We start from the raw sequence: 27,924 nt of genomic DNA, 5'->3' as shown, positions 1-27,924 counted from the left end.
TTCCATCCAGTGGTGTTCTAGAACTGGCTCATACAAGTGGGAATTTTTGTTACATTTTTAGTGTAAGCATTTACACTTTGGAAATCAGCAAACATTACAAATCAGGGCTTGATTTATTGTTTGGTTGGTTGTCTAGACTTAAAAAAGTGATGGAGAAAATGTTAATAATGTAGATTAAATTTCAAAGTGTGTCATTTGAAACATCTGGGAGGCAGAGCCAAGTTGGCAGAGGAAGCACTCAGCCCAGCTTTCCCATTATTTCCCTCCAGACCACTTTAAAATTAAGCACCAAACTGAATTCTAGAGTGGCAGAGCCAATACAAGATTTGGGTGAGATATTTCTCCAGTCCAGGATAACCTGGGAAGTCAGCAGGAGTGGTCTGTGACACAGGGGGTGGAGCTGGCCCAGAGTACAGCAGCAGCTTTGGGAACTCTCAGCCTAGCAGTGTTAAAAGGATAGGACACCTGATCAGAAAGGGATTACAGGGGACTCTCGTGCTAGAACCGGGCACAGGACCAGGCACTATTTGGCAACCCCATTGCCCACACTTACTTCTGAGTAGCAGTTCCAGGGCAGAGAGGAATAGTTTTGGTCACAAGGGAGTAGGGGTCCTGTGAAACAATAGTGCTTGTAGCTGCAAAGGAGCAGCAACCCTGAAGAGCAATAGCAGTTGTAGTCATGAGGGAATAGTGGCCCTTCCTAGGTAAGGACTAGAGCTCATATCAGGAGTGCAGTGACCACACCCTTCCTCAGATCGCACCACATTGGAAACACTGAAAATTACAAACCCCTAGAACTAGCTGTGAAAAAAATGATGCCAAAAAGTCTGAAGTTTGAGACAGTGCCCGCCCCTTCCCCCCCCAACTCACAGGTGAGCAGAACCCAAATTTAACATAAAGTTCAAAGTCAAGAAATAAGCAAGAAAAATGAACAAACAAAAAAGAACCTAACCATACAAATCTACTATGGTGACAGGGAAGATCAAGACACAAACTCAGAAGACAATGACCTGAAAACAGCTAAAAACAAGGCCTCAAAGAAAAATGCAAACTGGACAGAGGGCCAAAAAGAATTCCCGGATGAGCTAAAGAAAGAGCAACAAAGCAATTTGAAAAATCAAATAACAGTGGTAGAGGAAAAATTGGGAAAAGAAATGAGAGTGCCACAAGAAAGTGTAATAATAATAGCTTGGCAAAAGAAGCTCAAAAATACTGAAGAAAATGATACCTAAATGGTAAGGGAGGCACAAAACCTTACTGAAGGAAAGAACTCCTTGGTAAAAGAGGTACAAAACTTCACTGATAAAAATAACTCCTTTTAAAGCAAAATTGGTCAAATAGAAAAAGAGGCATAAAAGTTCACTGAATAAAATAATTCCTTAAAAATTATAACTGGGAAAGGGGAAAATAATGACTTCTTGAGAAATCAAGAAACAATAAAACAAAGTTAAAAGAATGAAAAAATACAAGAAAATGTGAACTATCTCACTGGAAAAACAACTGAACTGGAAAATAGATTGAGAAGAGATAATTTAAGAATTATTGGACTACTTGACAGCCATGATAAAAAAGAGCTTACACATCATATTTTAAGAATTATAAAGGAAAACTGCTCCAATATCTTAGAACCAGAGAGTAACATAGACATTAAAGTAATCTGCTGATCACTTCCTTTCTTCCAATTTATTTCTTTATTTTTAGTTTCCAACATTTACTTCCACAAGATTTTGAGTTCAAAATTTTTTCCCTATCCCTCCCCTTCCCCCCCCATCAATGATGGCCTGCATTCTGATTCTCCCTTCACCCAATTTGTTCTCCCTTCTATTACCCCCTCTTCTCTTATCCCCTTCCCCTTCTATAGATAGATTTCTATACTGCTTTGCCTGTGTATCTTATTTCCCAGTTGCATGCAGAAACAATTTCTAACATTTGTTTCTAAAACTTTGAGTCCCAAATTCTCTCCCTGTTCCCTCCCCACCCACCCTCATTGACAAGGCAAGCAATTCGACATAGGCTATACATGTGCAGTCATGCAAAACATTTCCATAATAGTCATGTTGTGAAAGACTAACTATATTTCCCTCCATCCTATCCCACCCCCCATTTATTCTATTTTCTCCTTTGTCCCTGTTTCTCCTCAAAAGTGTTTGCTTCTGATTACACCTTCCCCTAATTACCTCCCCCTCCCTTCTATCACTCCTACCTCTCATCCTCTTCCCCCTTACTTTCCTATAGGGTAAGATATATTTCCATACCCAATTGGGTATGTATGTTATTCCCTTCTTAAGCCAAATCTGATGACAGTAAAGTTCACACCTATCCTTTTCACATACCTCCCACCCCCTTCCTGCTGATCATTTCCTTAAAGAGATTCCAAAATGAAAATTCCAGGTGCAGTTAGGTGGTGTCGTGGATAAAGCAGTGGCTCTGGAGTCAGGATGGACCTGAGTTCAAATCCAACCTCAACACTTGACACTTACCAGCTGTGTGACCCCGGGCAAGTCACTTAACCCCATTGCCTAGCAAAAACCAAACCAAACCAAACAAACAAACAAACAAAATGAAAACTCCAAGGAATGTTATAGCCAAATTACAGAGCTCCCAAATCAGGGAAAGAAAGCAGCCAGAAAACAATGATTCAGATAAAATGGTACCACAGTAAGGATCACACAAGATTTAGCAGCTACCACATTAAAGAAGCAGAGGGCTTGGAATATGATATTCCAGAAGGCAAAGGAGATAGGAATACATCCAAGACTAACCTATTCAATAAAACTGAGTACAATTTTTTTTGAGGGGGACAGGTGGATATTTAATGAAATAGAGGACTTTTAAGCATTCTCTCTGTCTCTGTCTCTGTCTCTCTGTCTCTGTCTCTCTCTTTCCAGTGAGGCAATCGGGGTTAAGTGACTTGCCTGGGGTCATACAGCTAGTAAGTATCATGTGTCTGAGGCCAGATTTGAACTCAGGTCCTCCTGACTCCAGGGCCAGTGCTTTATCTACTATGCCACCTAGCTGCCCAGTTTTAAGCATTCTTGATGAAAAGGCCAGAGCTGAATAGAAAATTCCACATTCAAATACAAGACTCAAGAGAAGCACAAAAAGACAAACATTAGAGAGAAATTATAAGGGACTAAATAAATTAAACTGTTTGAATTTCTGCATGGGAAGATGATACATGTAACTACTAAGAACTTTATCATTATTAGGATGTTGGAAGGAGGGCACAGGTACAAGTCAATTATGTTGGAATGATCTAAAAAAATGGAGAGGTGAGAAAGAGGGATGCATGGGGATAAGGGGGAAAGGACAAAAAGAATGGGAGAAATTATCTCATATAAAAGAGTCAGAAAAGGAAGAACTTTTACAGTGGGCAACATTTGAGCCTCATTCTCATCTGAACTGGTTCAAAAAAATAAGAACATATATACACACTCAATTGGGTATAGAAATCTATCCTACCCAATAGGGAAGCAGGATGAGGGAAGGGATAAGAGAAAAGTGAACAGCAATAAGAAGGAAGGAAGGTTAAGGGAGGTAGTGGTCAAAAGCAAAATAGACTTTTGAGGAGGGACAGAGTAAAAAGAGAAATAGAAGAAAATAGGATGGAGGGAAATACACAGTTAGTATTCATAGCTATGAATGAAAATGGGATGGACTCATCTATAAAATGCAAGCAGATAGTGGGATAGATTAGAAAACAATCCAGCAATATGTTGTTTACAAGAAACACACCTGAAACAAAAAGACACACAGAATTAAAATGAAGGCTTGGAGCAGAATATGTTGTGTTTTAACTGAAGTAAAAAAGGCAAGAGCAGCAATCATGATCTCAGACAAAGCAAAAGCAAAAATAGACCTAATTAAAAGAGATAATTGGAGAAACTATGTCTTGCTAAAAGACCGTAGACAATGAAGAAATATCAATACTAAACACACATGCATCAAGTGGCATAGCATCCAAATTCTTAAAGAAAAAGTTAAATGAATTATAGAAGAAAATAAACAGTAAAATTATACTAGTGGGGGACCTCAACTTTCCCATCTCAGAGCTAGAAAAATCTAACCATAAAATAAATAAGAAAGAAGTTAAGGAGATGAATACAATTTTCATAAAGTTAGCTATACTAGACCTCTGGAGAAAATTGAATGGGAAAAGAAGTATACCTTTTTCTATGTACATGTCGCCTTCACAAAAACTGACCATATATTCAACCATAAAAGCTTCACAAATAACTACAGAAAAGAAGAAATATTAAATACATCCTTTTTGTACCATAGTGCAATAAAGTTCTATGCAATAAAGTGTTGTCTAAGCATAGATTAAAAATCAGTTAGAATGATCCAACCATTTTGGAGAACAATTTGGAACTATGCCCAAAGGGCTACAAAAATGTCCCAAAGAGATCAAACAAATGGGAAAAGGACCCACATGAACAAAAATATTCATAGCAGCTCTTTTTGTGGTGGCAAAGAATTGGAAATTGAGAGGATGCCCATCAATTGGGGAATGGCTGAGCAAGTTGTGGTATATGAATGTAATGAAATACTATTGTGCTATAAGAAATGATGAACAGGCTGACTTCAGAAAAACCTGGAAAGACTTGTATGGTCTGATGCTGAGTGAAGTGAGCAGAACCAACAGGACTTTGTACACAATAACAGCCACATTATGTGATGACTAATATTGTTAAACTGAACCCTTCTCAGCATTACAAAGATCTAAGACATCTCCAGAGGCCTCGGGATGGAAAATGTTATCCACATCCAAAGAAAGAACTATGGAAGTCAAATTGCTATCACTTATTTTTACCTTCTGTTGAGTTTTGTTTCATCTTTCTGATGGTTCCTCCTATTGGTTTTAATTTTTACTTACAATTTCACTAATGTGAAAATATGTTTAACAGGAATGTAAATGTAAAGCCTATATCAGATTGTGTGCCGTCTTGGGGAGGGTGGGGGGGAGGAAGGGGGAGAAAAATTTTCAACTCAAAAGCATATGGAAGGGGCAGCTAGGTGGCACAGTGGATAGAGCACTGGCCCTGGATTCAGGAGGACCTGAGTTCAAATCCAGCCTCAGACACGTAACACTTACTAGCTGTGTGACCTGGGCAAGTCACTTTACCCCACTGCCTAGCCCAAAAAGAAAAAAAAAAGCATATGGAAGTGATTGTTGATAAATCAAAATAAATTAATAAAATTTTAAAAAAATTTTTTTAAATCAAAGGAATATTAGGGGAAAATTTGTATCTCTGAGTGTTTACATAAAAGAAAAAGAGAAATCACAGATCAATGAATTGGTTATGCAACTAAAAAAAACTAGAAAAATAAAAATTAAAAAATCCCTAATTAAATGCCAAAATAGAAATCCTGAAAATCAAAGGAGAGATTAATAAAATTGAAATTAAAAACCCATTGAACTAATAAAACTAGGATCTGGTTTTGTGAAAGAAAAAAATAACATAGTTAAACTATTGGTTATTTTGATTACAAAAAAGAAGAAGAAAACCAAATTACCAGTATCAAAAATGAAAACCATGAATGTACCACCAAAGAAGATGAAATCAAAACAACTATTTGGGGCTATTTTGCTCAATTACATATCCATAAACTGAAAATCTAAGTGAAATGGATGAATATTTACAAAAATATAAACTGTCTAGATTGACAGAAGAGGAAATAGAATACTTAAATAATCCTATCTCAGAAAAAGAAATTAACAAGCCATAAATGAAGTCCCTAAGAAAAAATCCTCAAGACCAGATGGATTTGCAAGCGAATTCTACCAAACATTTAAAGAAAAATTTTATTCCAATACCATACAAACTATTTTTAAAAATAGGTAAAGAAGATGTCCTAACAAATTCTATGACACAAATATGGTGGTGATGCCTAAATCAGCTGTCTTCCTTTGACCTTCTGAGTATCATCATGCAACTGGGGAAGGGGAAGAAGGATGGGGGAAAGACTGCCCTTTCCTCTCCTCCAGCAGAAATTGTAAACTATGGAGCACATGCTAGTTTAAAGCATATGTCCATCGTAGGTGATTCTAGGATGGACCTGCTTAGAGGGGCAACCTCAATTCCTCAAGAGTTCCTGGTTTTCTCAGATAATGTAGGGAAGAACAGAACAAGAATGGCTACCAGGAAACTGAATTATATGATAAGTGAAAAGATGGTTGGCTCAAGAAGATAAGATACCTTTCACGATTTCATTTTAGCAGGCTCAAATGAACTATATTTCAGACTATTGAAAGAGCTTATGGATCTTTTCTAGGCCTTGCGATCTCTGGTGGCATACTTGTTGTTCAATTGTTTTTCAATTGTATCTGACTCTTTGTAATCCCATTTGGGGTTTTCTTGGCAGAGATATTGGAGTGGTTCACCATTTCCTTCTCCAGATCATTTTACAGATGAAGAAACTGAGGCAAACAGGGTTTGCTAGCTCACAGCTAATAAAGTGTCTGAGGCCAGATTTGAACTAAAGAAGATGAGTTTTCCCGACTCCAGGTGTGGCACTATGTCCATTAAGCTGCCTAGTCGTCCACTGGTGGTAGAGATGGCTGTGTAATGGTTGAGTCTAAGAGCCACACCACCTCCAGCTAGTCCTGCAAATGACACATAAATGGCATCAAGAAACCCAGTCACAGAAATAGGAGTCTCTGAAATAAATTAGACCCAATTTCTGAGGAAGACACAAGCTGTGCTAAGAATGCCAGTAAAGTTCTGAAGAAAATGCTGGCCAATAACACCAAAGCCATCAGCAGCCAGGAAGAGGCCATCAAAGCCCTCAGCACAAAGTTTCCCAGAACTTAGACCCTTAGAAACAAAATCATCAAAATCACAGACCCCAAAACTGTACCATGATGTACCAGACTCAAGACCATCACCAAATGCACTGATCCCAAAGTTGCTACCAAACATCCTGGCCCCACAATTATCACTGTCAGCCTTAAGGTTGTCAGAACCATTGACCCCAAGGTCTTAAATGCTAATACTCTAGGGATCAAGGCTATGGGTTTCAAGTCTAACAGAATATATGATTCAAAACAAAAGAACTAATTTGACCCCTAAACTTTAGTTTTTGTTTTACTCACTCTATTTTTTTTTGATACAGTAACGGAAAGGATGAGGTACAAGGAGGAAAACAAAGAACTGATGGATGTGATTGTCTAGATCTTGAAGGCAATCTCTGAAATATATAGAGAATGGAAAGGTGAAATGTGACTAGAAATTGGAAAATGGAATTCAAACTGTTGGCTGGTGATCTTGACTCCAATGAAGGGGATAATTCACGAACATTCAAAGATGGAAGTAGTAATCATTGATTCATCAATCATGGATTCACCAGCAACTAATCATGCTAGCCTCATTTCCTTTAATGGCAGGGTTTCTAGACCTGATATACCATTGACAGTATATCTGGGTTTCAGAAAGGCAGTTGAGCCTCTTGAGAACAAGATAGATAAATGTGAGTTAGATGATAGTCAGATGGATTCATAAATGGTTGAATGACCAGGCACATAAAGTAATCATTAATCATTTTCAGCCTAGAAGAGGTCTTTAGCAGAATGTCTTGGAGTTTTAGGTTTCAGTGTTACTCCTCATTTTTATCAGTGACTTGGATGAGGGCATAGATAGTATGCTTATTAAGTGTGCAAATAACACAGATCTAGGATAGCCAACACATTGGACAACAAAACAATCATTTGATGTTAATAAGATACAGTTTATATAACTATGTGAAGGATCTATGATTGCTTCAATACAAGGATCTTGTCCTAGGAGAACTCCTTCCACTATTGTAGGTTATAACCCTCAAAGACGTAGTAGCTAAGACCTAGAGAATTGCCTGAAGGACACAGAAATTGAGTGACTTGCTAAGTGATCACTTAGCTGGCAAGCATCAGAGGTGGAAGTTGATCCCAGTTCTTTCTGACTCTAAGCCTAGGATTCTGTCAACAACAATAACAATTATTATTATTATAACTAGCATTTGCACCCACTGTGTGCTAACCATTTTACAAATATTATCTCATATGATCCTGGAGACAAAGGCCTATCTTTTTTTGATGTCAATATTCTAGGCACTTTTACAAAGATTATCTCATTTATCCTCACAACAATTTTGGGACATAGGTACTGTTGCTGTTTTACGGATGAGGAAATTGAGGCAAACAGATTGAGTGACTTGCCCATGGAAACACAGCTAGTAAGTGTCTAAGGCTAGACTCGAATTCAAATCTTCCTGACTCTAGGCCTGGTGCTTTATCCACTGTGCCACCTAGCTGTTATGCCACAACATTTGTAGTGGATGATAATAATGAAGTTTAATAGGGATAAATGTCAAAATCCAACATTTGGAGTTAAAGTTAATAAGATTAATCAATATGGAAGAAATGTGGCTAGACAACAATTTGTGTGAAAATATTTTGTTCTTTATATATTGAAATGTTTGTATTTGGTGATAAGTTCATAGTAAAAAGAAAATTTAAAATATGAAGTAAAGAAGAAAAGATACCTGAACCCAAGGAGAGCAAAAATTGAAAAAGAAAACTGTAGTCTAACTTCCCTAATGAATATTGATGCAAAAAATTTAAATAAAATACTATCTAATACTAATATAGATTATAGCAACATATCACAAAGATCATACAATATGACAAGGTGGGATTTATACTAGGAATGCAGGGCTGGTTCAATATTAGGAAAACTATCAGCATAATTGAGCATGTTAATAACAAAACCAACAGAAATCATAAGATTATCTCAAAAGATGCAGAAAAAGCTTTTGCCAAAATATAACACCCATTCCTAGAGCACAGGAATAAGTCGAGCCCTCCTTAAAATGGTAAATAGTATCTAAGATAATCAGCAAACATGATCTGTAATGGAGATAAACTTGAAGTCTTCCCAGTAAGATCAGGGGTGAAGCAAGGATGCCTATTATCATTATTATTCAACATTGCACTAGAAATGCTAGCTATAGTAGTGAGACAAGAAAAAGAAATTGAAAGAATAAGAATGAGCAATAAGGAAATAATTCTATCACTCTTTGCAGATGATACGATGGTATACTTATAGAACTCTAGAGAACTCTAGTTGAAACAATTAAGCAAAGTTGTAGAATATAATATAGACTCATATAAATCATGAGCATTTCAATATGTTACCACAAAACCTAGCAGAAAGGGATAGAAAGAGAAATTCCATTTAAAATAACTTGAGGCAATATAAAATACTTAGGAGTTTATCTGCCAAGACAAACCCAGGAACTATATGAACATAACTACAACACATTCTTCAGACAAATAAAGATGGAGCTAAACAATTGGAGAAATATTAATTGCTCATGAGTAGGGCAAAACAATATAATATAAATGACAATTCCATCTAAATTAATTTACTTGTTCTGTGCCATACCAATAAAATGATCAAAGAATTGTAGAGCTGGAAAAAATAACAACAAAATTCATCTGGAAGGACAAAAGGTCATATCAAGGAAATCAAGGAAAAATAAATGTGAAGGAAGGAAGCCTAGCAGTACCATACTTCAGACTGTATTTAAAAATGGTTGTCATCAAGACAATCTAGTATGGGCTAAGAAATAGAGTGGTGGAACAGTAGAATAAGGTAGGTACACAATATACACTAGTAAATGATCATAGTATTCTAGTGTTTGATAAACCCAAAGGGGCAAGATTTTGGGGCAGGAACTCAATATTTGACATAATTTTCTGGGAACACTGGAAAGTAGTTTGGCATAAACTTGTGACCAAGATCTCACATGATAAACTAAGATAAGGTCAAAACAGGTACATGATTTAGACATAAAGGATGATATCATAAGCAAATTAGGGGAGCATGGAAAAATGTACCTGTCAGATCTATGGATAAGGGAAAAGTTTATGACCAAACAAGAGACAGAGAGAATCACAGGAAATAAAATGGATAATTTTAATTTCATGAAATTTAAAAAAAAATTGCACAGATAAAACCAATGAAGCCAAAATTAGAAGAAAAACAGAAAACTAGGGGAAAATTTAGAGGCAATTTCTGTAACATAGGCTTCATTTCTCAAATATATAGGGAATGGAGCCAAATTTATAAAAATGAGAGCAATTCCTCAGTTGATAAATGGTCAAAGGATATGACTAGGCAGTTTTCAGAGGAAGAAATCAAAGCTATCAATAGTCATATGAAAATGCTCTAAATTATTGATTAGAGAAATGAAAATTAAAACAGCTCTGAGGTATTACCTCACACCTATCAGAAAGGCTAACATAACAGCAAAAGGAAATGACAAATGCTGGAAGGAATGTGAGAAAATAGATACACTAATGCACTATTGGTGGAATTGTGAATTGGTTGTGAATTGGTCCAATCATTCCGGAGAACAATTTGGAACTATGCCCAAAGGGCTATGAAATTGTGCATATCCTTTGACACAACAATACCACAACTAGATCTATATCCCAAAGAGATCAAACAAAAAGGAAAAGGACCTATATGTACAAAAATATTTCTAGCAGCTCTTTTAGTGGTGGCAAAGAATTGGAAACTGAGGAGATGCCCATCAACTGGGGAATTGCTGAACAAGTTGTATGATTGTGATGGAATGCTATTGTGCTGTAAGAAATGATGAGGGAAATAGTTTCAGAAAAACCTAGAAAGATTATATGAACTGATACAAAGTAAAATGAGCAGAACCAGGACAGTGTAGTATAATGATGATCAACAGTAAAGGACTTAGCTACTGTAATCACTACAATAATCCAAGATAATTCTAAAGCACTCATAATGAAAAATGTTATCTACCTTCAGAGAAAGAACTGAAGAATTCTGAATTCATATTGAAGCATATTTTTTCCATTTAATTTTTTGCAATGTGGCTAATATCGAAATATGTTTTGCATGGCTTAATATGCATGATTTATACTGTATTATTTATTTTCTGAATGGGTGAGGGAGGGGTTGGAGAAGGAAGAGAATTGGGAACTTAAAATTTTTAAAAATGAATGTTAAAATAAAGTGTAATTATCTGTTTAAAAAGTGTGTCATGCCTACAAGTCTCCCCACCAGATTACTGGTTGTTAAACATTTACCACATATTCTACTTCCATTTCTTAACTTCTACAAAATAGAGAAATAGAAAAAGTACTAGATGTGGAAATCAGATTTGGGTTCAAATCCAGGATTTGTGACTTACTACTTGTGTGATGTTGTGTAAGTCATATTACTGTTCTGGGCTTCGGTTAGTTTCCTCATCTATAAAATGAGGGGATTGGGTTAGATAATGATTATTGGATAACTATTGGATTAGATAATATCTATGGTCCTCACTATGTCCCAAATCCTATGATCTCTTTCTCTTGTTTCTTTACAGGAATCATTCCCTTGAAACAGTTTGTTGCATATTCCTCATCCAAGGCAGCTCTGACCATGTTTTCTGGAGTCATGAGACTGGAACTTAAAAAATGGGGCATTAAAGTGGCATTAATTCATCCTGCAGCATTCAAAACAAGTAGGTTTTTGACATATGGTGGGTAAGGATGATTTAATGGATAAAGAACTGGCCTTAGAGTTAGGAAGATGTGGGTTCAAGTCCTGCTTGTGACACAGAGTAGCTGTTTAACCCTAGGCAAGCAAGTCATCAAACCTTTCACAGTGCTCTAGATAACTCTAAGAACATAGGTTTGCAAGAAGGGTGGCAATCTGTCTTGTAAAGGCATTTTCTTCATTCAAGAATTCCCTATAATCAACGAAATCAAAGTCTCCATCTCTATTAGAATCCTAATATATTAAAGTAAAGAAGTCCTCTTGTACAATTGCCTCATTTTATAGGATGCACAAGTAAAGCTCAGAGAGAAAAAGAGACTTCATGCTGCCACACAACTAGTTAGTGGCCAAGAAAGGTCACCTTCCTTACAGGCCATTATCATTTCCATGGCAACTTATTGTCTTTTGGCATTGAGTGGTCTGTGGAATGGGAGCACAAGACACAATTTTGATTAGTCCAAGACAGCTGCAACAGTTATTTCCTAAATTTTGATTTGAGATTTTACCAGTTACCAAGGGTCATGTTTATTAGATCAGTTAAAAAAAAAACCAAATTGACAACATGGAGAATATGTTCTTTCTCTACCATGAATTTACCTCCATATCCTACCCACTGTATGGATGCCTCAAGGCTGTGTCCTGGGCTCCTTTATTTATCTCCTTACAATCTCTCATTTGATGAACCGATCAGATCCCATAGGTTTAATCATCAACACTGGGCCAATGGCTCCTGCACCTATATATCTAGATGCATTCAGGTCTAGTCTCTCCTGAATTCCAGTCTCATATCAACACCTGCCCCTTGGACATTCTAAACTGGATGTCTCATAGGCACCTCAAACTCTACATATCTAAAACAGAACTAATTATCTATATATTTTCCACCAGTTTCAAACCTCTTCCAAACATCTCTATTTCTGTCAAGGGCACTACCTCCATTCAAATATTTCAGCTTAGCAACCTCAATGTCTTTCCTAGCTTCCCTCTCCCTCGTATCACATCTATTTGGTTGCTAAATCTTATTTCCATCTCCACCATACCTCTCACATCTGCCCCCTTCTCTCTATCCACATAGCCACTGCCCTAGTTCAAACTCTAATCACATCTTGCTGGAATTACTATTGCCATAATCTATGAACTGGTTTCCCTATCTTAAGTCTGTCCCCTGTTCAGTCTATCCTCCACTAAGCTGCCAAACTGATTGACCATGAACTTCCAATAGTCAGTAAATATAAACTTCTTTGTTTCTCATTTAAAGTCCTTCATAAACTGACCACAACTTACCTTTTCAGTCCTTTTCACATATTATTTCCTCTTATGTACTTTTATGCTTCAGTCAAATTGGACATCTCACTGTTTATATGAGAAACAGTGCTCCATTTCCTTTCTCCTTTTGTACTGGCCATCCTCCATGTCAGGAAGGAATTCCCTCCTTCTTTATTTTCCATCTCTTAGAATCCTTAATTTCCTTCAGAACTCAGCTTGAGTATCATGTAAAAGGTAGTGTTTGAGTTGAGTGCAGAAACATGGAGATGGGAATTAGGATATGATAAATTTAGAACAATAAAAAGGTCAGTTTGATTGAATTATAAATTATGTTAAGGGGAGTAGCTTAATAAGGCTGGAAAGGTGGCTAGGGTGTAAATGGCCTTATGTGGCCTTGAGGTAGCTATGAGGCCCAGTGGATAGAGGATCAACGTTGTTCTGAGGGTCAAATGAAATATCATTTGTAAAGTGCTCTGCAAACCTACAAGCCCTATATAAATGTTAGCTACTGCTGTTGTTGTTACGGTAAACAGAGAAGTTTTCATTTGACCATAAAAATAATAGTGAGCTATTGGAGTTTACTAAATAAGAGAGTCAAAGTGAGGTATTGATGTGCTGGATTGGGGTCCAAGGACCTGGATTTCAGTTCTGGTTTGGCCAATTACTACCTTTGTGACCTTGGACAAATCACTGCACTGCTCTGGACCTCAGTTACTGACTTGTAAAATGAAGGGGTTGGATTAGATAATCTCTAAGTATCCTTTCAGTTAAATCTATGATCCTATAACTCAAAGTTTTTAAGCATGGGAGAATGGAGAATGTGACCAACACTGATTTGGAATTTCAGGGAGTGACTGATTCACCTTCCCAGAAAGCAGAGAAAGGGGAAGAGCAACAGCTGGCTGTTGTTCCACTTTCCAGAAAAGAGCTGAAAAAAGACCATTTGAAAGAGAGAGTTCAAGTCTCCTATTGATTGTCCTTATGCCTTTCTCACTATTCCTAATTCTGTTGGGTCACCTTTTTTTTTCTTTTTATAAACTTGTTAGCCTGAATTTAGAGGCCACTATCTTATTTTCTTAATAGTATGCTCTAGGACAGCTTTGACACATGGAAGTGTCTGCCTCTTTTCAAGACCAGTTTTGAACTGAGGTAATGTGGTATAGCAGAAGTATATGTACATATATGTATATATGTGTATTTACGTGCATATATATACATATATGTTTTGTGTGTATTTATGTGTGTGTGTATATATAAACATATAACACACACAGTAGGCAGAAGCAGAATAATGGAGAAAATCAGTATAATGGAAAAATTGGTTTTGTAGAAAAATGAAATGTCTGGGCCAAGGTAAATTTGAGATAATGGAATAAGAGGAAGAGGTATGGTTTAGTTCATCTACCAAGCTTCTTCCACAAAGATCTAGAAAGTGCACCAGACTAAATTCTAATTGGGGAATCTAAGAAGAAGTGAGTCATTTTTCTAGCCCAGAGAGGCTTAGTGAGACAGAAAGGCTTGCAGATACTAGGGATCAGTCTGGTCAGAGGCGTACCCATATGGGACATTCCAGTGCCATGGACTGAAATTGACCTGAGACTGGGCACTGGGAAAGGAAGTGATCTTAGGAGATTCCTGTACAGGGGGAGGGTACAGGATCAGGTACTACAAGGCAGTTTGTTGCTTACTGCCAAGTTCTAGGTCACAGATTTAGTACAAAGAGGAATAGTCTCAGAGGATCAGTAGCTACTGAGGCCCTAACTGTGTAATTGAGCAAAGAAAAACATCTGAAGCAAACAATAGCTATTTGGCTCTGATCACTGAAACAGAGCAAGAACTCATTTCCAGCCTATAGCCCAGGGTGAAAGCCTGGAATGGAATAGCCAGAATAGAAGTCCCAGACCAAAGGGGAGCCTACAGTTTAGTCATTCAGAACTGCAGAACCTCCCAACAGACTAACAGTGATGGATTCAGGTTCAGCAATATTATACTTAAATTTCCAACCAAGGATAACACAACAGACCCAAACTTGGGTCAGGAACTTGCAGAGCTCTTATCTTAGGGCAGTGAACAGACTTTATTCAGGATCCCATCACTTTGGGAGCATTGAAAGCTTACAGACTCCAGTCCAGCATCATGGAAGCAGCAGAAGGACATAAGAGTAGAGAAGCACAGGTCAGACACTCCCCCCAGAAGTACACAAAGGCCAGAACTAACATAAAGTCCAAAGTCAAGAAACAGGTTGCAAGAATGAGCACACACATGCAAAAGAATCCCACATAAAGAACCTTTATGGCAACAGGGAAACAAGATGTAAACCCAGAAGAAGAGAATGACTTGAAAATGTCTGCAAGCAATACCTTAAAGAAAAATGGAACTCTGACAAAGTCCAAACAGAATTCCTGAAAAACTTAAAGCAACAGTTAAAAAAGAGCCAAAGTTATTTTTAAAATAAAATGAGAAGATATGGAAGAAAGATATGAAAGTAAAATTAACAGCTTGGAACGAGAAGTATAAAACCTTACCCAAGAAAATAATTCTATGAAAATTAGAATTGAGCAAGTAGAAGCTAATAACTCCATGAGGCATAAAAAATAATGAAACAAAGTCAAAAGTCTAAAAAAATAGAAGAAAATATGAAGTATCTCACAATTTAAAATAATGGGAAACAGATTGAGGAGAAATAATTTGAGAATCATTGGACTACATGAAAGCCAAAAGAAAAAGAACCTAGTCATCATGTTTCAAGAAATTATAAAACTACCCACATCTCTTATTACGAGTAAAGTAGAAAGAGAAAGAATCCACCAGTTACCTCCTGATAGAAACCCCAAAATGAAAGTTCCTAGGAATATTATAGGCAAAATCCAGGGCTTCCAGGTCAAATTAAAAAATACTTCAGTCAGACAGAAAGAAAGAATTCAAATAAGTCGCCACAGTCAGGATCACATAAGATTTGACAGTCACCACAGTAAAGAATCAGAGAGCTTACAAAAGACAAAAATTATAGACCTACAATCAAGCATAACTTATCCAGAAAACCCGAGTGTAATCCTACTGGGGAAAGAGGAGCTTTAATGAAATAGAGAACTTCTAAACATTCATGATGAAATACCAGAGTTGAGTAGAAAATTTGATATACAAACAGGAATTAAGAGAAGCATACAAAGGTAAACATGAGCAAGTAATCATAAAGGACTAAATAACGTTTGGCCATTTACATTCTTATATGGAGAGTTATGATACATGTAACTCCTCTGAGCTCTATCATCAAGAGGAATCATAGAGGGAGTTCAGTTTGACAGAGGGCCTCTGAGTGACTTGGTTATATTTTGATGATCTTTAAAAAAGAATGGAAAAGGTGGGGAAGAGGGATATACTGGAGTAGAGGGTGAGGACAAGAGAGATGAAGAATAAGGAAAATTATCTCACATAAATGGAATGGACATTAATTTTTATCCCCAGCGTCTTAGCACAGTGCCTGGTACATAACAGGTATTTAATAAATGTTTATTGATAGACAGATTGATATCCTATAACTTTACTAAAGTTGCTAATTGTTCTAATTAGTTTTTAGTTGACTCTTTAGGGTCCTGTAAGTAAATCATATCATCTACAAAGAGTAATATTTTGTTTTCTCTTTGCCTATACTTTTGCCTTCAATTTCTTTTTTCTTGTCTTATTACTATAGCTAGCATTTACAGCACTATATTGAAGAGTAATAGTGATAATGGACATCTCTGCTTCACTCTTGATCTTACTGGAAAGGCTCCTTCTAGCTTCTCCCTCTTACAGCTGATGCTTGTTCTTTGTTTTATATGTAATTTATCATTTTAAGGAACACTTCATTCATTCCTATGCTTTCTAATGTTTTTTTTTTAAACAGGAATGGGTTTTTTCTGCATCTATTGATATAATCATATATTTGTGTGGTTTTTGCTATTAATATGTTCTATTACATTTATAATTTTCCTAATATCAAATCAGAATCACATTACTGGTATAAATCCCACCTGCTGATAGTGTATTATCTTTGTGATATATTGCTGAAGTCTTCTTGCTAATATTTTCTTTAAAAATTTTGCATCAATATTCATTATGGGTATTGGTTTATAGCTTTATTTTGACTCTCCCTAGTTTAAGTATCAAGATCATATTTGTATCATATGAGGAATTTGGTAGGACATTTTATTTTCCTATTTTTAAAAACAATTTATGTAGTATTGAAATTGTTATTTAAATATTTGGTACAATATTTTGTAAATCCATCTGGTCCTAGGGATTAGTTTTTTAGGGAGCTCATTTATAGTTTGTCCAAATTCTTTTCCTATTTCCTCTTCTGCTAATCTGGGCAATTTGTGTTTTTATAAATATTCCTCTATCTCATTTAGATTGTCAATTTTATTGACATATAGTTGGATTAAATACCTCTTAATAAAATTGTTTTACTTCATCATTAGTTGTGAATTCATCTTTTTCATTTTTGAAACTGTTAATGTGGTTTTCTTCATTTTTAAAAATTGTTAGCTAATATCTATTTAAAAAAACTCATAGTTTTATTTACTAATTCAGTGGTAGTTTTTAAAAAAAATTGTTATTCTCTCTTTTGATGTTCAAGATTTCCAGTTTGCTTTTAATTGAGGGTTTTTAACTTGTTGATTTTTTAGTTTTGTTAATTGCAAGGCCAATTCATTTATATACTTCTCTTTTTTATTGATGAAATTGTTTAGATAGAAATTTCCCTTAATTATGCATCCCACAAGTTTTGGTATGCTTCCTGGTTGTCATTATTTTTTGATGAAATTAATGATATTTTCTATTATTTGTCCTTTACTCTACCCATTCTTTAGAATTAAATTAGTTTCCACTTCATTTTAATTTGTTTCGAAGACCCTTTATTGAACATAATTTTTATTGTATTATGGTCAGTAAAAGATTAATCAAAACAAAATACTCTCTTAAAGAAGTAGTGGGAAAATAGAGAAGGAAAAGTATAAGATAATAGGATGGAGGAAAATATGGTTAGCAATCACAACTGTGAATGTGAATGGAATGAATTCACTTATAAAATGGAAAAAAAGATTATGGAATGGATTAGAAACCAGAATCCAACATTATGTTGTTTACAAGAAACACACTTGAAAAAGAAAAATACACACAGAATTGGAATAAATGCATGGAGCAGTATGTATTATACTTCAACTAAAGTAAAAAAGAGAGGGGTGGCATTCATGATCTCAAACAAAGGGACAGCAAAAATAGACCTAATTAAAAGAGACAAACAGGAACTATATTTGGCAAAAGAAACTGTAGACAATGAATTAACAGCAACACTAAACATATAGGAACCAAATCACATAGCGTCTGACTTCTTTTTTTTTTTCATCTGACTTCTTCAAGGAAAAATTAAATGTGTCATAAGGAGAAATGGGTAGTAAATTTATAACAGTGAGTGACCTCAATTTACCCCTATCAAACCTAGATAAATTTAACAAAAAAAAGCTGAAAAGAATTTTAGAAAATTTAGATATGAGACACCTCTGGTGAATATTTAATGGGAACAGAAAGGAGTGTGCCTATTTTTGAACTGTGCTTTGTAAACCTTCACAAAAACTGCCATCAGGGCATAAAATTTTCTTTTTAAAAATTAATTAATTAATTAACTAATTTTGAGTTTTCAACATTCATTTCCACAAGATTTTGAGTTCTGAATTTTTCCCCCATCTTGTCCCCCCCTTCATCCCAAGATGGTGTGCATTCTGAAAACCCCTTCCCATAATCCCTTCCCTTCTATAACCCCCACCTTCTCTTACCCCCTTCCCATTCTCTTTTCCTGTAGGGCAACATAGATTTCTGTACCCCATTGCCTATATATCTTATTCCCCAGTTGCATATGAAAACAATTTTAAACATTTGTTTTTAAAGCTTTTGTTTCCAAATTCTCTCCCTTCCTCCCTCCCCACCCACCCTCATTGAGATGGCAAGCAAATCAATACAGGTTATACATGTGTAGTCATGCAAAACAACTCCATAGTAGTCATGTTGTGAAAAACTATCTCTATTTCCCTTAATCCTATTCTGCCCTCCCATTTATTCTATTCTTTCTTTTGACCCTGTTCCTCCTCAGAAGTATTTACTTGTGATTACACTCTTTCCCAATCTGCCCTTCTCTCTATCATCCCCCTGCTCTCTTGTCCCCTTCCTCCCCTGTTTTCCTGTAGGGTAAGATAGATTTCTGTACCTAATTGAGTGTGTATGTTATTTCCTCCTTAAGCCAAATCTGATGAGAATAAAATTCACTCATTACCTCTCACCTTCCCCCACTTCCCCTCCATTGTAAAAGCTTTTTCTTGTCTGTTTTATATCAGATGATTTACCTCTCCCTTTCTCCTCTCAATATAATCCTCTCTCATCCCTTAATTTTATTTTTTAGATATCACACCTTCATCTTCAACTCACCCTGTGTCATCCATCCATCCATCTATCTCTATCTATCTATCTATCTATCTATCTATCTATCTATCTATCTATCTGTCCATCCATATATTTTCCCCTGCAACTACCCTAATACTTGCAAAGGTCTCATGAGTTACAAATATCATCTTTCCATATACGAGTGTAAGCAGTTCAACTTTAATAAGTCCCTTATCATATCTCTTTTCTGTTTACCTTTGCATACTTCTCTTGAGTCTTGAAAAGAGTTTAACCTTATTAAGTCCCTTATGATTTTCCTTTCCTGTTTACCTTTTTATGCTTCTCTTGAGTCTTGTACTTGAAAGTCAAATTTTCTATTCAACTCTGGTCTTTTCATCAGGAATGCTCTAATGTCCTCTATTTTATTGAATTTCTGCTTTTTCTCCTGAAGGGATCATACTCAGTTTTGCTAGATAGGTGATTCTTCATTGTAATGCTCCTTTGCCCTCCATAATATCATATTCAAAGTCTTCCAATCCTCTAATGTAGAAGCTGCTAAATCTTATATTATGCTCACTGTGACTCCACAATACTTGAATTGTTTCTTTCTGGCTGCTTGCAATATTTTCTCCTTGACTGGGTGTTCTGGAATTTTGCTATAACATTCTTGGGAGTTTTCATTTTGGGATCTCTTTCAGGAGGTGATTGGTGGATTCTTTCCATTTCTATTTAACTGTCTGGTTCCAGAATATCAGGACAATTTTCCTTGATAATTTCTTGAAAGATGATATCTAGGCTCTTTTTTTGACCATGGCTTTCAGGCAGTCCAATAACTTTAAAATTATCTCTCCTGGATCTTTTTTTCAGGTCAGTTGTTTTTCTAATGAGATATTTCACATTGTCTTCTATTTTTCATTCTTTTGGTTTTGTTTCATTGTTTCTTGATGTCTCATAAAGTCATTAGCTTCCACTTGCTCAATTCTAATTTTTAAGAAATTATTTTCTTCAGTGAGCTTTTGTACCCCTTTTCCATTTGGCCAATTCTGCATTTTGAGGCATTCCTATCTTCATTGGATTTTTGTACTTCTTTTACCATTTGCCCTATTCAGTTTTTAAGGTGTTATTTTATTCAGTATTTTTTGTGCTTCTTTTACCAAGCTGTCGATTACATTTTTTATGATTTTTTTTGCATTACTCTTATTTCTCTTCCCAATTTTTCCTTTCTTACTTGATTTTTAAAATCCTTTTTGGTCTCTTCCATGTGCTGAATTCATATTTTTCTTTGATGTAGGAGTTTTGACTATGTTTTCTTCTGAATGTGTTTTGCTTTTCCTTGTCATCATAGGAACTTCCTGTAGTCAGATTTTTTTCTTTTGTTTGCTCATTTTCCCAGCCTATTTCTTGACTTTTACCTCTTTGCTAAAATGGGGCTCTGCTTCCAGCATGGAGGGCACACTGTCCCAAGTTTCACAGGTTTTGTGCAATTATTTTCAGAGGTACTTCTAGGGACCTATAAGTTTTCAGTTCTTCCAAGGTGGTATGATCTAAGGAGATATGTTTACTTCTCTCCTGACCTGTGCTCTGATCTGTGAGTGACCACAAGAACTCTTTTCTGCCCTGGAACTGTCAGGAGGATTCATGCTTCACTATGGCCATAAGCTCCTCCTCACCCCGGGACTGCCACCTAGGACTAAGACCCAGATTCAAGTATGGGCAAAGCTACAGAGTGCTCTCTCCATTGCCACCAAAAAGCCTCCTGTAATCTTCTTCTGACCATTTGTTTTACCCCCTTACATCTGTGGGCTGAGAGTTCTGGAAGCAGCTGCTGTGGCTGTTGATTCAGTCACTGCCAAGGTCTACTCCTGGTTTGTTGGGGCCTGATCTGTGCTGCTATGGCCTGGGTTGGACTATGCTGCACTCTCACCCTGGTGAGACAGGCCTTTCTTCTTGACCTTCTAAGTTGTCTTTGGCTGGAAAATTGTTTCACCCCATACTTTTCTGTATTCTACTGCTCCAGAATTTGTTTTGAGGCATTACTTAAAGATGTTCAGAGGAGTTTTGGGGAGAGCTCAGATGAGACCCTGCTTTTTCTCTGCCATCTTGATCCACCCTCACCCCCACTCTGGTACCTTTGCCAAGAAAACCCAAAAAAGGGTCATGAAGAGTTGGATGCAATTGAAAATGACTAAATTATAACAACTGGGTAAGAAATAAAGAGGCTAATCAATGGAACAGATTCTATACACAATATATAGAAGCAAACTAAAACAGTAGCCTGGTGTTTGATAAACCCAAAGATCCCAGCTATTGGGACAAGAACTCACTATCTGACAAAAACTGTTGGAAAAACTTGAAAGCAGTTTTACAGAAATGAGGTATAGACCAACATCTCCCACTGTATACTATGGCAAGCTCCAAATCTATACATGATTTAGATAAAGGAACATCATAAACAAATTAGAGGAACAATGAAGAAATTACTTGTTAGAGCTATCGATAGATGAAGAGTTCATGACCAAAGAAGAGAAAGAGATGTTTATAAGAGGTAAAAGAGATAATTTTGATTATACAAAAATAAAAAGTTTTTGCACAAAGCTAAAAATTAGGGAAAAAATCCAGAAAATTGAGAAAAAATCTTTGCAACAAGTTTATTTGATAAATGTCTTCTTTCTAAGATATATGACAAACTGATTCAAATTTGTAAGAGCCACTCCCCAATTAATAAGTAGTTAAATGATATGTATAGGTAGTTTTCAGAGAAAGAAACCTAAGCTATCAATCACTATGAAAAAAAGGTTTTAAATTGCCAATAATTAGAGAAATGCAAATTAAAACAACTCTGAAGTACCACCTCATAGACATTGGCAAAGAGGACAAAAAAGGAAAATGATGAATGCTGGAGGGGCTATGAGAAAGCACTTTCACTAATGCACTAAATAAATGCACTGGTAAAGCTGTAAACTCCAGGCATTCTATAAAGTAACTTAGAGCTATTACATTTTGCATGCCCTTTGACCCAACATCACTGCTACTGGGTCTATATCCCAATTAGATTAAAGAAAGAGGAAAAGGACCTATATGCACAAAAATATTTATAGCAGCTCTTTTTATGGTGGCAAAGAATTGGAAACTGAAGGAGGACTCATCAGTTGGTGAATAACTGAACAAGTTATGGTATGTGATAGAAGGTTGTTATTCTATTAAAAATGATGAAAAAAATGGTTTTAGAAAAACCCAGGAAGATCTGTATGAACTAATGCAAAGTGAAATGAACAGAACCAGGAGAATGTTTATATCAGAGAGTCAAACATGCAGCCCACAATACTCCTGAGTATGGCCCAAACCAGATTAAAATATAATTGGGAAATATTTAATAAAATAAATAAAAATGCAACAAAACATAGATAACATTACATTTTAAAACTAAGTCAGTATGCCGTCTACAGGGATCCTTATGTATGGATGCACGCACACACACACACACACACACACACACACACACATATATACATACACATGGTGAGGAGACATAACTCATTTGTTTTGGTTGACTACATATTTGTAACGAGTTTTGGGTTTTTTGCTTTCTCAATAGGTGGGGGAGGGGGAAGTGAGAGGGAAAAAATTTAAAACTGAAAATAAAATTGAATTAGAAAAAGAAATTAAAAAAGAAAAAAAGGCTAGATTTGGATTTGAAGTTTCAAATCCCTGCTCTGCTACTTATTAGTTACATGACTTCGGAAAGTCACTTAACCTCTCTGGGCCTCAATTTCCTTATATACAAAATGAGGGGGTAGGACCAGTTATCTTATAAAGTCTCTTCCAGTTCTAAATCTATGATCCAATGAGCAAATTACATCTCTGCGTTTTTAAGAGGTTGTCAGGATATCACAGTAGGGATCTAATCTTTCTTGGAGATTTTACTAGCCTTTCCAATAGAATCACACAGGGACCTGGACTGACACATTTACTCAGCGTTTTTCCAGCTGCCAACCCATTCATTATTCCTGTCCCTAGTCCTAACATCTCTCTTTTCTGTTGCCACAGACATAGGAGGCACAAATGAAATGTGGGTGAAGCAAGAGAAGGATGTCTTGGAGAATACGTCTCCTGATGTGCTAGACGATTATGGCCAAGACTACCTCCGGTCTTCGACTTGGGGGTTACTCCAGAACTTCAGCAAGTCTCCCCCAGATTTCTCCCCCTTATTCACAGATGTACTGCATGGCATCCTGTGCAAGAACCCATCTGCCTTGTACACAGCAGGGATATTTTCCTACCTGTGGATCTGCTTATTTTCCTATTTTCCTGTTTCAGTCTTTGATTATGTTGTCAATAAAATTTTCCGCATCAACCCTCTGCCCAAAGCTTTAAGATGACCCATAAAAGCTGACCTTTGTTCAGAAGGTTATAAGACGCTCCTAGAAATTGTCTTATGGAAGTAAAGCTTTTGGCTTCCTATTAAACTGACTTCTACACTAGCTGGCTGTTTGTCTTTGTGAATGTGGTTGGGAAAGTGGACTTTATTGGGGGAAGGTGGCACCAGGTGGCAAGAAAGAGGAGGGGAGGAGGAAAAAAGAGAATGAGGAGGGAATTATGCTAACATAAAGATGGTGCAGAGATGGCGAGAGGAAGGATGAGAGAGAGAAAGAGAGAGAGAGAGACAGAGAGATAGTGAGAGAGAGAGAGAGAAGAGAGAGAGAGAGAGAAGAGAGAGAGAGAGAGAGAGAGAGAGGACAAAGAGGAAAAGGAGAATGAAGAGTAGGTTTAGAGATAGTGATGAGGAGGATGATTATGGCACCGAGAGAAGATGAGAAAGGGAAAAGAGGAAGAAGAGGATGATGAATAGAGGAATGGAAAGGGGGTGGTGGGAGAAAGAGGAGAATGCGAAGGAATGTGGCATAGTAGAAAGAGCCCTTAATTGAGAGTTGGAGTACCTGGGCTTGAACCTTAGCTTTGCCATTTATTACTTGTGCAATGTTAGACGAGTCATCTAACCTCACATGAATTTCTTCATCTGTAAAATGATGAGGCTGGACTTGAAGATTCCTTCAAATTCTCATGCTGTGGTTAAGAGGAAGGTAAAGATATGGGACTGATAGGATTTGGAGGAAGATGCAGAGAGGATGGGTCAATCCTTTCTCAGTTTCTTTGCAAAGATTCCCTCCTTAAAAGAGTGAATTTCTTCTTGAAGGGAGATTCCCTATGTTGTTTCTCGGTCTTGTTCCTCATCACCTCTCCATAACCAGGGAAGCAAGAGTGCTTACAGTAATGATCCAAGATTTCCTATATAGGAGATGGCTCCTACTGGCTGATTGTTAAATTTCCAGTGTGAATTTCTTTTCACTGGGGATTTAACAACCAGCTTGAGAGTGAGCAGGAAATGGTTATTTTATTCCATAAATTTAAAAAAATGAAGTAAATCATCTTAACTGAGGGGAAGAACTCAGACTCTAGTCACATCTGGTATTTTGCAGAGTATTTTGTGAATATCCTGAAGTCATGAAGATGGTGTATTTGTATAAAAGTGTCAATATACAATGTAATATATTTAACATTTAATAAACCTCTAAAATTTTTTTTTCCAGTGTGAAGTTATGCCTCAGAAATTGGCCAATGCTACAAATCAGGCTTGATTTATTGTTTTCTTGGTTGTTTAAACTTAAGAAAGCAATGGAAATGGTAATAATGCAAATTAAATTTAAACATGTCCTTTATTATTTTTTTTCTCAGAGAGCAGATTGTTAAGCATTTATCAGCACATCCCTGCCTACCTGATTGGAGAGAGTAGAGAACAGGCATCAGAGAGCCCCTCCCAGATCCATCATTTAAGGAATGGGTTCAGGGCTTGCATCCCATAATCTCCCACCTGGCTCAAGGGTTTCTTCCTACCACTTCCCCATTAGATTATAAGCTCTTTGAAGTCAGAGACTGTCTTTTGTTTTTCTTTGTATTCCCACTGCTTGCCACAGTGCCTATCACATAGTAGGGGCTTGATAAACATTTCCTGAATGATTAACTTGCTATCTACCTCAAGACCCGGGTGACCCCTTCTCAGGGAGGCCATTGAAGAAAAGGACTAATTCCTACTTCTGATGGGGGTTATATGATATGCCCCACTAGTGTTCTTTCCACTCTGGCATTCTAGGCTTCTGGCTATGTCATGCATGTAGTCACATAGAATCCATTGTGGGCTGTCAGACTTGATCAGTCAGCCCCTGTGTCTGTGCTCAGAAGATGTGTCTGGAAGGCTGGTCAGGAGGCCTGATCAGCAACATATTCTTAGAGGAACTTGCTGCAAATTAATTGGAAAAAAAATTTAAATAAAAAACAACAGAAACAAAAACCAAAATCCCTTAGGTAGATGGGGGAAAGAGCATGAAATGCACAAACCAAGGCCTCAGAGGATTCTGTTTTGTTTCCTTCAGTGACAGATGTGCTGTGTGGCTTTGGGCAAAGCACTTATTCTGCCTGCACCCAATCTCTTTTTTGTAAAGCAGAGGGAGTTAATCTAGCTTCTTGCCTCATGGATGTTTTGTGAAATAAGTTAAAAGATGAAATTAATGAAATTCTGATATTAAAGGGATGATCCTCTAATAAAGTCCCCCTCCCATGCCCCATTGTGGTGTGGACTTGACCCTGAGTTCTTGAAAGTCATACCAGCAGAGCATGTGCTCAGAAGGTTCTGTGGAGATGGAAGGTTCTGTGGAGTATGTCAGTGAGGGATTGTGTGTCTGCTTTCTGAGGACCAGCCCCAAACATGTAGAAGCTTCTTGTCAGATTGGCTCTACAGTGGCACATTTCTCTGCTGCTGCAAATGCCACATCAGCTAAGTTCAAAGGTATTGTGATCTGCATCTTTGAGGGAATACCAACGATGACAAGATCACAGACCCTTAAAACACAGAATATAAGGAAATTATAGTGCTTTGAGATCCCCAAAGAGTGTGTGTAGGTACATACCTAGCCACACACATTTGGGAACCACATTTCTTTCCTTTTCCTCTTCCCACCATCTTCTCTCTCTCCCTCTTCCCATCACCGTCTTTTGTGCACAGTAGTGTGTAGGAGATGTTTATCCTCAGTGCTAGGCATTCAGGCATTACTTTTTTTTTTTAGAAGAAAGGAAGGGAAGGAAACTAAGTACCTATTTTGTTCAGGCACTGTGTTAAGAGTTTTGTTAAATATTTCACTGGATCCTCACAACAACCCTGGGGGGTAGGTGCTATTATTATCCCCAATTTACAGTTGAGGAAACTGAGGCCTAGCTACCAAGCATTTATTAAGCATCTGTTATGTGCCAGGCATTGTACTAAGCACCGGGAATACAGAGAAAGGCAAAAACAGTACCTGACTTCCAGGAGCTTATGTGGTAATGGGAGAGATAACATGAAAATGACTAGATACATGCAGGATACGTACAGAGTAGACGAAGAAAGTGCTGGCAGCTGGTTGGACTGAGGAAAAGGCCCTTTGCAGAAGGTGGGATTTGAATGGAATCTTGAAGGAATCTAGAGGAACTGAGAGATAAGAAGTAAGGCATTGGGGCAGCTAGGTGGGGCAGTGGATAGAGCCCAGGCCCTGGAGTAAGGAGGACCTGCGTTCAGATACGGCCTCAGACACATTACCAGCTGTGTGACTCTGGGCAAGTCACTTAACCCCAATTGCCTCACCAGAAAAAAAAAAAGAGGTAAGGTGTGAGGGTAGAGCATTCTTAGCATGGAGGAAAGCCAGTGCAAAGGCATCAAGACAGAGATGAAGTACTGTGTTTGATGACCTGCAAGACTATGAAGGGGAGTACGAATTTTGAAAGATATAAGAACTCTGATCAATGCAATGATCAACCATGATTCTAGAGGACTTATGATGAAACATGCCACCCAACTCCTGGCACAGAAGGGATGGACTCAACATGCATAATGTGACATACATTTTTGGATATTGCCAAAGTGGCACTTATTTTGCTTATTTCTGGATATTTGTTAAAAGGGATTTCCTCCTGTTTATCCAAGAGAGAAGGTGGGAGGGAGAAAAAAATAAAGCTTATTAATTGCATATGCGTGTATCTATATATTTATAATATATTTTTTTTAAAGAGAAACTGGAAAAGTAGAAAGGGGCCAGATTATGAAGAGTTTGAAATGCTAAACAGAGAAATTTTTCTTTGTAGAAATAATGAGGAGCTATAGGAACTCGTTGAAGACAGGTGTGATATGATTAGACTTACATTTTAGAAAAATCACCTTGGCAGCTAAATGGAGGATAGATTAGAATGGAGAGAGAGTTGAGACAGGGAGACCAATTAAAATGGATAGATTGGATATGTGGGCAGCTAAAATGTAAAGCCCCTATAGTTTACTGGCTATAGCCATAGACCTAGAATCAAGAAGGTCTAAGTTAGCCTCCCTCTCCAAAGTCACTTAATAAAATGTATAACCCTGGATAAGTTCACTTAACTTCATTTAGCCTGGTTCTTCTGTAAAATGGAGATTATGGTACTTGTGGCCCTCACAGAACAGAGTTATGAAGATCAATGAGATAACACGTATAAAACACTGTACAAATGCCAGTTAATGTCATCACCACCACTATCATCACAGTACTTATTTAATACGCTAGCATACTGGAACATGCATATTCAAGAGAAGAAATTGCCCAGGCACAGGTAAGAAACTAAATTGAAGGAA

The 27,924-nt window shown here is 36.9% G+C and overlaps 1 protein-coding gene across 2 annotated transcripts in view; it reads left to right on the top strand.

Annotated features, from left to right (window-relative positions):
* HSD17B2 (hydroxysteroid 17-beta dehydrogenase 2) overlaps positions 1-23,719 on the top strand; it is an 82,527-nt gene extending 58,808 nt beyond the window's left edge. For both annotated transcript variants that reach the window (XM_020992696.2, XM_020992694.2), the window contains exons 4-5: positions 11,386-11,523; positions 23,286-23,719. In XM_020992696.2, the coding sequence (XP_020848355.1) occupies positions 11,386-11,523; positions 23,286-23,617 (470 nt within the window). In that variant the 3' untranslated portion in view covers positions 23,618-23,719. The remainder of the gene's footprint in view (positions 1-11,385; positions 11,524-23,285) is intronic.
* The last annotated feature ends 4,205 nt before the right edge of the window (positions 23,720-27,924 follow it).

Source organism: Phascolarctos cinereus, unplaced genomic scaffold, assembly GCF_003287225.1.
Source record: "Phascolarctos cinereus isolate Bilbo 61053 unplaced genomic scaffold, phaCin_HiC Scaffold_2;HRSCAF=192, whole genome shotgun sequence".
In the NCBI taxonomy this organism is placed as follows: domain Eukaryota; kingdom Metazoa; phylum Chordata; class Mammalia; order Diprotodontia; family Phascolarctidae; genus Phascolarctos; species Phascolarctos cinereus.
This window is presented reverse-complemented; position numbering and strand designations above follow the sequence as displayed.